Raw genomic sequence first — 14,857 nt, forward strand, 5'->3', positions numbered from 1 at the left:
TTAAATATTTTTGGTTTAATTTTTTTTTCCAATTTCTCCTCTGTACTTTGCGATCGAGTGGAGCCAAATAATCTGAAACTGACTGAAACATTCAGGAAAGATAAAAAAACCCACCAAAATATCAAATTAGGGTATGTTGTATCATGGACCTATTACGAATAGGTCCATGGTTGTATTCAGATCCCTTTATAACGGCTCTCCTGATTCTCTTTCACTAATTCACTTCTTTCTTTCTTCTCTCTCCTCCCTCCCCCTTTCCTCGCTCTAGTTCCCGTATGTAGCACGCCAAGCTATACATGAAGGGAAAAGGTGCATAAAAGAGCTACAATCCACATGATATGAAGAAAGATCAAACTCGGAACTCGGCCCTTGCCCATCTCTGGGATTCTCGTATCTCTTTTAGTTTTGGAGTATACTTTCAGATTCATGACATAAGATTCCAAAAGTAAGCCGTATTGGGCAATCCTTTGCTTCGTCATTCACGTCAGATAATCAACGTGTTTGAATCCCTTTTCACGCGTACGATATACAATCCTGAAACTACTAGTATCCTAGTAGTATCCTGTGTGTGCAATCGCTAATAGTGGATTATATCTGAAACTAATGCAGAGCGCAGGCATGTCGCTAGCCGGCCGGCTAGCATCGGCTCATTGAGCTTGCACGCACCGTTCGATGTTTGCTTTCTACTCAGCTACACACACAGTACTGCACTTTGTTGATACGATGATTTCTTGATACTGCGCATGCGCCATGACGTATTTCATCAATATGCATGAGGTCGTAATGAATATGCATGATTCGAACGGTGTTCTAATATCAATTTATTTTTTAACCCGAGAGGGCGTCAATAAGAAAGTTCAACCTTATCTCGTTTAACCGACATTTGTTATAATATATGTTTCACCCCTCAATATCATGAAAATATAAAAGTTATGCAAGTTTCTTTTCCGTGATAAAATAGAGCAATAATATAGGTATTTAATGAATGTAATAATTTCAAAATTGATTCATTGCCCTTGTCTGAGATCAACCAATCATACACTATACCTTTAACATTCATACTACTTCAATGAAAACTGATTTTCCTTTGAAAAAATATAATAACGAGAATTAAATTATGATAGTCAATAGGAAATTAAGGAAGCTATTATCTAGACGCTAAATAGAGGGTAAAATCACAGTAATGCATGAATATTCATAACATCACATTCCAGCTCATACCTTGTGTTGAACGATTCCATATGAAATGTCTGATAGCTCATTGAAGCCGAGTCCCTGCAACCTCCATTCATCATTGAAACACCCAGTTCCTTGACCGAACAAGAGGGTCTTTAATTGCTGTATATTCAAAAGATGATAGTGAAACAGTCTGCTTTGAGGGACATATTAACATTTGTAGTTGAAGCAAACACTAATTTCAAGATTAAGTCTTTAAAATAAAATTTAATTGTCACCACATCATGGTAGATCAAGATCTGGGCCGCGTCTTACAAAGAGTTACGATTGATCTGATCAACCACAACTATGGAAAGCCAGCAGCGTCAACATCTAAACTGCATATTGTGTTCAAAATATTTTCTAGATATGCTGAATATTCTTACATTCATTGTATTCTAGACAATTTAGTGTGCTTCTCTTTGTTTACAAAGGACATTGTGCAAAGTTCCTGTAGATACGATTGATACGAGCAATCTCAAGTATATGGAAATCAATCAACATCATAATTTTTTCTTTCGGAAATTTGCACAATGTCCTTTGTACCAAAAAGAAGCACACTGAATTTTCAAGAAAAGGATGAGTGCATGAATATACAGCATATCGAGAAAATGTTTTGAACAAACATGCATTTTAGATGTCGATGTTGCTGGCTTTCCATAGCTGTGATTGCTTGGATCAGTCGTAACTCTTTGTATGACAGGGCCCTGGTCTAACTGGCACAGATTTCTGACCATCACTCATGATGATAAACATTTCTTCTGACCACCACTAATTTCAAATGAAAAGTTTTTCAGACACAACTGCTTGCAAAGAAGAATTGTAATTGAATTAATTTCTGTCTGTAATCTTGTTTTATTTGCATATTACTTTATTTTCAAAGATTTGCAATGTCAGATAGTTATTACATGATGTTTTATTCACTTTCGGCTTTAACTGGTCTAAAACTTTGTATCGCCATGAAATTGTGACCAACACTAGGAAGTCTCTAGCAAGAACACCGATCTTCAACAACTTACCATTGCTAGCTGTTGTGTGATTGGTCTGGTATCGATGGGTTTCTTGCTGCTCGGTGTGTACGACCCAAGCTGGATTCCTTGAAAGTCATCATCAAGGTCGTCTATATCCCCCATCTCAAGGTCACCTAGGGTTGAGACTTCTTTCTTTTGAGTGCTTACTGATGGCATGTCCAAAGATGGTCCTTTCCTGTTGGTAAAATCAAAGGAATTTCAGTGGTGCATATTCAGAGCACTAAATTTTTTTTTGCTGTTATAGTTATTTACTTATTCATTACGTCAAACCCCCGTTTGGAGAAAGACCGCAGTTCAGATTGCAAACTGCGGTGTTATACCCCATTTTTCATTTGGATCTCCCAAATATCATTTCCAAGCCCTTATCAACCGCGCTTGGCCAGGTAATCCAGGGGTAATCCCCGCTGTCTCAATTTCACCTCCACAGGCCAGTATATGAGCGTTGAGCAAAGGACCAACAGATAAACAACAGCTGTGCTATTACGTAAGACTTCTCTGCCTGTAGTAGGACCTTCGGAATGAAATTATTGTATTCGATATTTAATCACGTTTTCAAAGGCATATTGTATTCAGTAATCCAATGTTAGTCCATTTTCAATTTCGAACGAAGAAAATCGACCTCGAAATAAGGAAAGTAAGCGAATAAAAATGACGGCATGTTTTGCAGAAACCGAGCTCAGCGCTGCGCATGCATCCCATCGTGTGTGGCCCCCTGCTGTGACTGTATATGCCGGGCTGTTGTGTTATCTTCGGACAGACATCAAGAAACAGGTGTTTTGATACTTAAATTGCTTGCTTGGGGCAGTTAGGGTTTGTTGTACTTGGAGAAGAGAATTGATGAGAAGGGAAACTGGGGTATAGTGTTCTCAAATGGAAGTTTTTTCGTCATGTTAGCAATGAGTCATTCGATATCACATTGACTTTGTTAAAGGGAAAGTTCATCATGATGAAAAGTTTATTATCAAAATAGCAGAAAAGATAATAAAAAATATTGTTAAATGTTTGAGGAAAATCCATCAATCCATCATAAAAAAGTTATTAGAATTCATATTTTTTTATTTTTGATGTTACATGACGTCATAAGTCTCCAGATTTTGAACCACAAGGTTTGGGGTTTAAATCCCTGTAGCGGCAGTTATGGCCTTTAACAAGACATTAATCTACTTTCCTTGAAATGCATCTGTTGTTTAAAGGTTTGCCTGATTAAACATGTGATATCAGTATTCAAATTCCCACTGGAAAAACACAGTGTTAGATGATAATGTGATATACAAGACCGGAACTTTATATTATTTTTATCATTTTTTCTTTTAACCAACATCCGTGGTATCAAAAAAGGATCATCACCATCATCATCATCAACATCACCAACATCACCACCATCATCATCATCACCATTATCATCATCATCACCATTATCACCATCACCAACATCACCACCATCATCATCATCACCATTATCACCGTCATCATCATCATTATTACCTAGAGCTGCTAACTCCTGATCTACTTCCTGGTCTACCAACTTCCGTGTTATCATCAAAGGATCTTCTGTGCCTTGATGATCTGTCGGCCTTTGCAGAGGACAAGGTGGTGTGTCCATTGGTCTTTCCATCCAATCCTTGTGATGCATCCTTACCGGGGGACTCCGTCTTCTCTAGGGTATTTTCCGGAGAGAGATCAAAGCCAAAGTTCTTCAGAAGGCCACGGCTTGAAGACGACGTCGTCTGCTTGGAAGGGGAAAGGTCAAAGCCTGAGGTAGATGTGTCAGGTTCAAAGGTCGCAGACTTACTTGCTGATATCAGGGAGTGCGCCGAGGACTTTGAACTCTTTTGACTTCTTCTTCTATCTCCAGGCTAAAATCAATAAAATATGCAAACCTTTAACCGCTCCTGAGAACATAATTAAAATTACACTGCTATGATAATCTTAGTTTATTCATATTTAATTTTGTTAATCACTAGAAAGTATCAAATTTACATATATTGTGCAATAAATCAAATGAAATCAAATGTATATTCAATTCAAAATTACAAGCTACATTTTTTTGGCAAATAAAATTCAGGTCTTTGGCAGGGTACCAACTCGGAAAGTTGGGTGAGTAAGTCATTTTTTTTTTCTTCAAATATTTACCTTTGAAGTTGTGCTGCACGATGAAAATCATGCATGAAATTATTTATTCATGAAGGCAAAATGCATATATTTAAGCCATTAAATACAAATTCCTGCAAATTGTACACGCAAACGTGACATCTTCTCACAATACCCTGCATTTGTAAAATCTGGGATCTGCTGAAAAAAAACGTCAACCCTGTTTTTCCACATTTTATGGTCATTTGTATGAATGAGGGCAACATAACAATTAAGTTAGTCCTTAAGATTATTCCATTTCATCAAAATTAAATCAGAGAGAAGTCAACGCACATCTAAGCTGCTGGTGATGGGTCCTGATAATCCCCTATTTTTCGAAGCACTGCCCGGCCGAATAGACTTCTTTCCAGTGTTATTCATGTTACTCAATGACGATGAAGAAGAGGACAATCTGTTTTTACTTTCATCCGAACCAATGGATTTCTGTGACTGAAGATCTTTGGCAAGCTGTAGGTCATCTGGTTTCACGTTCGGCCGGTCTTTCATGGTGATGACCATGGTGGGTTCTCGACCTAGCGATCCTGTACTGACGTCTGACTGAGGTAAACCGGTCAATTCTGCAAAATATGGAACATCAATATCCATCACAGTGCAAATAGAATGAAAGTTACATATATATTTTAGTTGGCCTTTTAAAAAACCATACCTCAAAATTTTGAGGACATCTTACAAAAAAATCCTTTTATAGCAACAGTCACAGCCTCACATTGTCTGAAAAGAGTCTCTTAGTTCACGAAGAGAATTCTTTCTTGACAAAAGGAGATTGCCACTTACGTCTTAACTCTAAAATATATACTTTTTTGACTGCTTACTTTGGCTGCTAATTTAGGAACATTCATGCTTTCTTGGTATCAATTATGTATAAAAAAAATTGAACATACAAAAGACATTATAAAATTGAGAACATATTTTGAGATGCACTCTTACTTTCATGTTGTTTAACTACTGTAAGACGCATACAACAGATCTGCACAAAATACCTTCACTGACCGGTAGGACTAATGTTACTTGTTCTGGGAGACTACTGTAAGACGCATACAACAGATCTGCACAAAATACCTTCACTTACCGGTAGGACTACTGTTACTTGTTCTGGGAGACTTCGCACCATGTTGCTTCTGATCCGACTTCTCCTTGTGCTTCCCCCTGGATGAGTGTGAAGTCTTCCTTTCTGATGACCTGAGATCCGTGGAAGATCGCTGCTCGGGGATACCATCATTGTCCTTGCTGCTAGACCCTTTTTCAATCAGAAACTTGACGATGACTTCGATCATAGATCGATATGGCTCAGTGGCGTCCTAAAGAAAGATAAATTGTGGTTTTACAGAAAATAATTATTAATGGAATTATGCTCTAGGACAATTATCATTACATTACCCCACTGGGAAATCACCCCCAAGGAAAATTGTCCCCCCCCCCCTCCCGGATAATGACCTCAATTAAAGATCGATAGGTCTTGGTGGTACCCTAAAAAAAAGAAATATTGTGGATCACAGAAAATAAATATTGAAGGGAATTTGACTCTGAAAATTACCAAATGGGCAATCACCCCCTGGGCAACTACAATGTACACCCCCCCCCCCCCCATTTTTACCCTCTCCCAGACAATGCCTAGGACAATAACTTCAATCATAGATCAATACAGCTCAATTAGCATTCAACAGAAGAAAGAAAAATCATGGTTCAAAGAAAATGAATATTGACAATATTTGTTTAAACTGCAGTCAACTATGCCCAATAACCAAAGGAAATGTACAGAAATAGCTTGAACTATAATTGGAAATAATTTTTTTACCAACATGAGGCGTATACAACCCGGGGGGGGCACTCGACCAAAAAAGTGGTAGGGGTGTGCCGCGGGCGAGACAAAAAACGGGGGCCTTGGAGCGGGCTCATTGTAAAAAGGAGGGTCCTCGGAACGGGCTTCGGAACTACAAATGTTTGTGAAAACGGGGGTCCTTGGAACGGGTCGCCTGCGTGCGAGTGCGTATGCATCCATGCATCCCTATGGAACGTACTTGCAGCTAGCCCGGCGGCACGACTGACGGGCGCGCTAGCGCAGAGGCGATGGTCGGACAGCGAGCTGCGGCCGCTTTTCACCAAAATTGCGACCGGAACGGCGTAACGGAAAATATGCGAAGCCGTGGAGCGGATTTTTTTTCTTTTTTCTCGAGAAGAAGAAAATGCTATGCTCTGGAGCGGCTTTCTTTGTTCTTTTTCTCAATAAGACAAAAATGCTATGCCTCGGAACGGAAATTTGAGTGTAAAAATGGGGGTCCCCTCCGCGGCACATACCCACTATGCATTATATACTGAGTGCCCCCCCCGGGGTATACAACTAATTACATGGTAGAAACAATAATGGCAAAGTTCTAATATTTGTAAGTCTTAATGAAATGAGCACCTGCACTACAAGAATGAATTAAATTAAACAGATTTAAAAGGGAATCCCTACATGTACATGATGCAAACAGGGTGGTGGGGTGTTTCCCAAAGAGTTAAGTATGGCTTAGAGTCGCACTTAAATGCCGACGTGTACATGATATGCAACTTGCAATCTTATTGATCAATACGCAGTAGTGCGCGTCCTCTTGGCATGATCTGGCAAATACGGTCATGCCTTTCATACCGCACACAACTAGGCATTTAAGTGCAACTCTAAGTCATACTTTAATATTTGTGAAGCCCCCCCCCCCCCCTGAACTGTAAGTTACAAATAACTTTATGCATGACCAGTAATCCTTTCTTGTACTAAATGATATCTCAAAATGGAGCTGACTTAGCACCTAAAAAAATATCCCAGTTGATTTGATTTATTTTTTTCTTTTTTATTCATAACATTCGTATATAATACAATTTTAATTACGTAACAAACATAATATATCGGTAATTGATTTTGGTGTGAATCATAAAGAAAAAAATACAAAATAAAAATGTAATTCTAAACAATTGTGATCTATCTACTACCAACAACGAAAATTTAACATTTACAGTTTGCAGTCTGAGAAGGATTGTCATTATAAGAAGATTGCTTGAAAAAAATGACAACCCCGGAATAAAACTCGTTAAATTAATACATACATTTATAAAGCAGAATGGAAATGTTATTTTGTTCATAATTTTATAATGATAAAGATGGAGATGAATGAGGATGATGATGGTGAAAATGAAGGCCGTGATGGAGATGGAGATGATTATGGTTGTGCATTATTAAGGTTGCACATAATTTTTAAGAGCAGCTTATCCACACCAGTGCGGTTACATTCAGCACCCTGAAGCAGCACTCGCACTGAAAGAACCTACCTTGTTTTTCCTCATGATTTTTTCAATGTGCACCTCCCTGGCGAGCTGTGATCTGTTACTGATACTCTGCTCCGTCCTTGGCATCTCAGAATCCATGACTTTCAGGGTGCTCTTGCAGTCCTACATGGCAGAGAAGATACAGTACATGTAGAAGAAAATCAGTTTTTAGAAACCTTTTGATTTTTTTCAGTCTTCAGTTTTTCCCCTTGGTTTAAAATTAAATCAGAATTATTTCCCCTATGATAACTACTCTTGTTCCCCTCTATTCTGTCCTTCTTATCTTCCTCAACCCTTCTTATCTACATCATCTCCTACTCTGTTGATTTGAATCTTCTTTTCCCTTTTCTCTTTACTCTTGTCATATTTTCCTTCATCTGCCAGGTTACCAAATGTGTTTGTCATTTTATTTGTAAATAGTACATTTATGTTTGATTGCTATGATTTTATCATTGTAGGCCTATTGTTATATTTTGTAAATCCAATGCAATTTAGTCTAATTGGCTGCGATATTTGGATATTTTAATAAAACCATAAACCAACTTGAACCATGCAAAATTGTTCTCTTGAATTTGGGGACACCAGGGTCCTGTTTCATAAAGACTAGTTATAATAACAAATGCACAATTATTATAACCAATTTACCATCAACCAATCAGATTGAAGGATTTCAGTACCTTTTAACTGCTATTGCAAATTTGCTATTATAACAAGTTTTATGCAACGGGCCCCAGATTCAAGGAGTGCTCGGACATTCAATTACGTCACATCACATAAGGAAGCTGCAGTGAGTTCAGAATTTACTGGTACAAAAGTTCTTTGGGTGGAAGGGTTCAATTAAAGGGTGTCCCATACAGTCAAACATGTACAGCAATCGAACCCCTCTCATTTTTTGACACTTGAGGTGGAATTCCTTAAAAAGAAAATATCCCTGTTTTTGTTTACACAATCTACAACAGGACCTACAGTGTAAGACCAAAGCATTACAACAAAATAATAATAAAAATCTTTAATTAATTACCAATTAGATCAATTCCATCATTATTTGACTATACATTGTAAGTTCAATTTATCACAAGCATGACAGGTGTTATTCTATGCAATAAAAGAGAACAAAATCTACAAAATTGGTGAGGAAGAGTCAGTTTTCCATTCTACATTGTAGCACAATCGCTCACTTTTTTTGTCTCCAAACAAGCGTACGGTAATTAGTTATATTCCATTATTGCATAGAATTTTAAAAGAATTTACTATGAGAGAGACTTGGAGAGTCTGCAGGGATGATTTGGCCCTATCGGATCGAAACATGCAATACAAAAATCATAATTTTATCAGACCCAAGACGATAAATGAGAGGAGTAAGGAATCACCTCATAGATAAAGTTGGTAAGCCAAACTCTTTTACATGTATCTGTTTATAGAATCTATATCTGATATCTTTCATATCCATGTTCTTCAAGTTCTTCAAGCTACACTGACTGCCTCCTTCAATCCTGAAGATTCTTGCAGTATTGTAGTACTGGGGGCCGGCAGGTGCAATACACCGAGTGAACACACTACTCTTTGCGAATAGTGTATTGGTTTTAACGTGCATAGGTAGTGACTCTCCTATAAAAGGGACCAACATTAGTGTAATTTCCGATGGACAGAGTGTTTTCCAACTGCATTCACACCCGCACTGAACACAGCGGTGAGGCATGCTAACACACAATGCTAGCATCAGTTTTTTTTTGCTAGACGTCTTCCGGCATGCTGCGGGACTAGAACCAACGCACATTGAGATCTACGATCTTATCCGGAACAGGCGCTCTAACCGACTGAGCTTCACTGCCTCCCATGTAACCCAGTGAGCTCTGACGCTTTGCTTCAGAGCTTCCAAGGTCAATCAAAATTAAAGGGGAATCCAGCCTTGGCCATTAAATGTTGTGTTGGGAAGGAGAAAAATAAATTAAACAGAATGGTGAAAGTTTGAAAGAAATCGGACAAGCAATAAGAAAGTTATAGCTGCTTTGAAATTGAGATCACTAATACTATGTAGATTTCAAATTGGCAATTGGGTAAGTAAATTATGACAAGGGGCAAGGACAACTTTCTCATAGGCCATGTACTTTATTATCAGGGATTTGTGGTTTTCTCCTAAGTACCCATTCCCCTGGGGCAGTAATCTAAATATAATCCTGGTAGTATATTGTTTTATGTCCTCATGAAAGAAAAATATAATTTGAAATAAAACTTTTGGGAAAAATGACATTTTAGCCATAATATGTATTGGAGTACATGGAAGAGTAGTCCTTGCCTTACATCACTATGACATCCCATATGCGGCCAATTTGAAGTCTCCATGGGTATAGTGATTACCAATATTTACAACTTTTAAAAATTCACAACTTTCTTGTTGTTTGTCCAATATTGTTCAAACTTTCACCTATCAACTTGTCTGATTTTTCTTTTCCTAATAAAAACAAGTTTTTATTTGGGTTGGATTCCCCTTTAAGTCTTTCTGCATAGATCAACTAACACACTACAAAGTCCCATCCCTGCATTTTAATGTTATCCAGCCTCTCTTCTTCTTCCGTTGAGTATGTCAGTCCATTTTATAGAGTATAGTCATGCTTGAATGAGGCCGCAATCACCAAAACACATGACATTTGGTGCAGTTGAACAAAAGACAACTGGAGAGCTGACGGAGGGTGAGTGGTTCCCGGTGGCTCCTGAAAGACTCAGTTGAAGGAGCCAAAACCACTATTGTAGGCAGAACATTCCACAAGCAGATGGTACTCTCCTGAATAATCCTGACAAAACGAGTGGGTCTACATGGTCTAGATCTATTCATTGTGGAAATACAATTTTAAGTTTTATGAACAGCTGCAGATGAGATGAATGACAATGTTGGACAACAAATGTATAAATGCAAGCCTAACAATCATGCATGTTGAAACCAAGGTCAATTTCATGATTTTTAAAAGACAGCAGTCATCATTCAAATTATTCATGACAAAATTTTCAAGTTATTTCATGTCATCAATTTAATTTCATGTCAAAATATTATATAACAAATTGTCATTCAATTCTTTGAGTTTGTTTCAAAATCAGTTTTCTGTCTCCATTTGATTCTCATCATGGTAAGACTAAGACTAAGAGTTCCATATGCACCCCCCCCCCCCAACTAAAATTGAAAAAAAACACATGGAGAAGGTTCAGAATAATATATCTAGCCCTAATATAGAACATATATGATGGGGGAGTGGAAATACATACCAAAAATATGGCTTTATTCCGTCAAATTTCGAGCAGGATCAGGATCTAGTGCGTGTAATTGTCCTTTTTTTAGACATCGGTTTATTTAGTCAGTAATAAAGGGTCTGAGTTAAGACTAGTCGAACTATCATGATAATCGTTAAAATACCCCTTCCGGTATCAGCGCTTCTCGCTAGCATAGCGGGAAAGGTCTTGACTGCAGATAAATTGAGGTGAGTTCGAGTCCCAACTAAGGTAAACAATAGTAAAAAAAATGATGGAAAAATCTGAAGACAGTGAACGAACCGGAATTGCGGAAGTCTCCAACAAGACAACAGACAACAATCTTTTGTTATTTTTGGTGGGGGGTGCATATGATAATGATATGGAACTCTTTCCCACATCACTTCTCAGTTAGTTCTAAGTTAGCGGTGGTGAAAAAAAACCAAAAGGAACAAATACAGATTACAGAGTCAGAGACAGATAGTTTCGGTTTAACTATATTACACTTACATTACAGTGAGTTAGACAAGTATACCCAGTTGTTGTGTGTCCGGACAGGTTGTGTGTCCGGACGATCAATTTTAGAAAGTCATTTGGAAAATTTACAAGCGAAGTTTCAATAATTTTTCGTACAAAATGTAAGGAAATATTATGGAGAACAAAATGGAAGATGATTACAACTATTGAATTCATATTTTTAGTGTAATCCAAAGACAAAAAAGAAGGCTTAAAAAATATAAAGTGTCCGGACACCCGATCCCCCATCCTGCAATACAAGCCAGCGCCAGCGCGGCGGTCGCCGCTCGCTCTCACGGCCTAGGCTTATGGCTTGGGCCTCGGCCTAACGCTCGGCTAGCAACCAGCGCGCTCGCGCAACAGGTAAGCAAACGATAATTTCTGGTCATTTTTAATTGCATAAAACTCACCTTCCGGCTTAAATACTCTCGAACAAGAGACGAAGCTATATTCTCCACAAACTCTCGAGAAACCATGTTGTACGAATGGTTAATTAGCTTGAGAAATTTGATTCTTTTTTCCCAAATATCAGCGTCCAAAATCGAAAATGATATTATTTACAGGATTTATGAAAAGCCATATTCATCAAGCAAGCTGTGGTACTATACTATGGTAGGCTATGTGAGAAAAATATAATACTGTAATGACCCTTTCAATGTATTTTTTTATAACCTAATTTATAGATCACTACCACTAAGCACAGGATGGACCTGTTAAAGGTCAAGTCCACCCCAGAAAAATGTTGATTTGAATCAATAGAGAAAAATCTAACAAGCATAATGCTGAAAATTTCATCGAAATCGGATGTAAAATAAGAAAACTATGACATTTTAAAGTTTCGCTTATTTTTCACAAAACAGTTATATGCACAACTCAGTGACATGCAAATGAGAGAGACGGTGATGTCCATCACTCACTATTTCTTTTGTTTTTTATTGTTTGAATTATACAATATTTCAATTTTTACCAATTTGACATTAAGGACCAACTTGACTGAACCATAATATGTTATAACACTGGTAATACCACATGTTCAGGGAGGAATAAAACTTTGTCTCACAGGACAATGAGAAGAAAATTAGAATAATTCATATTTCATATAATAAAATACAAAAGAAATAGTGAGTGAGTGATGTCATCAGTCCCCTCATTTGCATACAGACCAGGATGTGCATATAACTGTTTTGTGAAATTAAGCAAAACTTAAAAATGTTATAACTTTCTTATTTTACGTCCGATTTTGATAAAATTTTCGGTGTTATGCTTGTTAGATTTTTCTTTTATTATTCAAATCAACTTTTTGCTTGGGTGGACTTGTCCTTTAAGTAAAATAAATATAGAAAGATCGTATTGATTTAGGATTGGGGCGAATTAAATCTAAATTTTGCTGATTACAGTTAAAATGAAATAAACATTTATTTGTGCTTTCAATTACTATACCCCCCCCCCCCCCGATATTGTCGTAGATGTATTTATTCATAGAATATAACCCCCATAAATTTAATTCAAGTTATTCATCTTAACTAAGGAATGAGAATATCTGTCTGGGGTTAACTAAATCTAAATTTCGACAGGCGACCTTCACAGTGTTATGCAAGTATATAGGCTTATTTCCACTTTGTGCATTACTTTAATTTAATAGGCATATATTTTTTCAGAAAACGTATATATTTTTTGAAGACGGGGCTAGGACCAAGGTAGGCATGCATCCGAAGCAGGTGCCACTTTTAGACAGTGCAGCAAGGCAAATACAATTAGCAGGGGCGGATCCAGGATTTTCCAAGGGGGGGCACATTTTCCAAGGAAAAATTTGACAAGCAAAAAAAAGGGGTCTTTCACTTTAAAAAAGGGGGCACACTTCTGTTTCAACGGCATTTTTACATTACAAATTTTAATTTTGCTTCTCAAAAGGGGGTAAGGCATTTTTACCAGGTCCAAGGCCGTTGGTCTTCTAGTTGCTTGCTTACAACTTTACAAGCATTCGTGCTTTCTTACCAATCCGGTAAAAAAAATCACTACCACCAATAAATATTGATTGAAAGCAGGGGCGGAAATCTCTCCCAAAAGGTAGGGGGGACACAGGGGCGGATCCAGCCTTCGCCAATAGGGGGGGGGGGGGCGGAAATTTGTTTCAGCCATATTTTCCCCGATCGGCAGCTCGAAGATGATTTGTGTTTGTTTCTTTGAAGGGGTAGTCCTCATCAGTCACTTCTAAGCTTTATTCTTATAAATTCATTATAATATCATAATCCTTAATTATATGATGCGAGCGCGAAGCGCGAGCTAATATTTTGGAAATTTTCATGTATTTTTTCTTAAAATTTGAACATTCTTGGCAATGTTTGTTATTCTGAAAAAAATCTGTATGCAACTTAACAATTACTACGAACGCAAAGCGCGAGCAGAAATGAACTGATGGAAAAGATACCTGTTAAAGACTGCGTGCAGTTAGCATATTTAACAATCAAATAATGCGAGCGCGAGCTGATTTTTTGGACATTTTCACCTAAAGAATGGAAATTCTATGCACTTTTTGTAACTCAAGCAGAATAGGTATATAAGAAGACAATTGATGCGAGCGCGAAGCGCGAGCGGAAAATTTCGAGATTTAGTCCTTTAATATTTACTGAACGAGACACTCTATTCATGTTTTGTAAATCATGAAAAGGATGAGTATTAGTCATGCGAGCGCATAGCGCGAGCAGAAAATGTTTATTTACGTACCTGTTGAAAAGGTACCTGATGTTAAGGACTACTTGCACTTAACCATGAAGGCGTTACATATTTCAACAATCAAAAAATGCGAGCGCGAAGCGCGAGCTGAAAATTTTTGAACATTTCTAAAGAATGGAAAATTTTAATCATTTTTTGTAATCGTGAACAGGATAGCTATATAATTCAACAATTGATGCGAGCGCGAAGCGCGAGCAGAAAAAAAATCGAGATTTAGACCTAAAAATGGGCCACCCTGTTCATGTTTTGTAAACAGCCATAGGCTGATCGAGGGCTTTTTACCGTGTTTAAATAAAATAAATCAATCAAAATCAATGTTTTGTAAATCATGAAAAGGATGAGTAATAGGGGGTCTTCCTACATTAAAAATGCGAGCACAAAGCGCGAGCAGAAAAATTTTGATATTGTGATCTGAAACTGGATAATGATTTAAATAGAGAACAATTTGAGTATTTTAATAAACATGCGCGCGCGTGTTTCATATTTAGACCTAGAATCTAGGCATTCTAAATACATATTTAATCATGAAAATCATGAAACTTTGATATTCCAATCTGAAAAAAGAGTCAATTACAGCTTTATATTTCAAGCACTTTGTAGAAAAATTGTAAGGTGGATATGGATTGCACTTAAAAAAGAGAGCTAAAATTGTCATTATTATTACTTTGAGT

General features: G+C 37.4%; 1 protein-coding gene across 1 annotated transcript; it reads right to left on the reverse strand.

Annotated features, from left to right (window-relative positions):
- Window positions 1–805: 805 nt before the first annotated feature.
- On the reverse strand, window positions 806–12,048 carry LOC129274982 (probable ubiquitin carboxyl-terminal hydrolase MINDY-4). Its single transcript, XM_064108800.1, has 7 exons — window positions 11,864–12,048; window positions 7,701–7,820; window positions 5,467–5,695; window positions 4,671–4,954; window positions 3,732–4,102; window positions 2,235–2,421; window positions 806–1,338 (listed from the first exon to the last, which is right to left on the reverse strand). Exons 1-7 carry the CDS (start codon window positions 11,927–11,929, stop codon window positions 1,216–1,218), a joined length of 1,380 nt encoding a protein of 459 aa, XP_063964870.1. The 5' UTR covers window positions 11,930–12,048; the 3' UTR covers window positions 806–1,215.
- Window positions 12,049–14,857: the final 2,809 nt, after the last annotated feature.

The sequence above is a fragment of the Lytechinus pictus genome, chromosome 13, assembly GCF_037042905.1.
Source record: "Lytechinus pictus isolate F3 Inbred chromosome 13, Lp3.0, whole genome shotgun sequence".
Classification (NCBI taxonomy): Eukaryota; Metazoa; Echinodermata; class Echinoidea; order Temnopleuroida; family Toxopneustidae; genus Lytechinus; species Lytechinus pictus.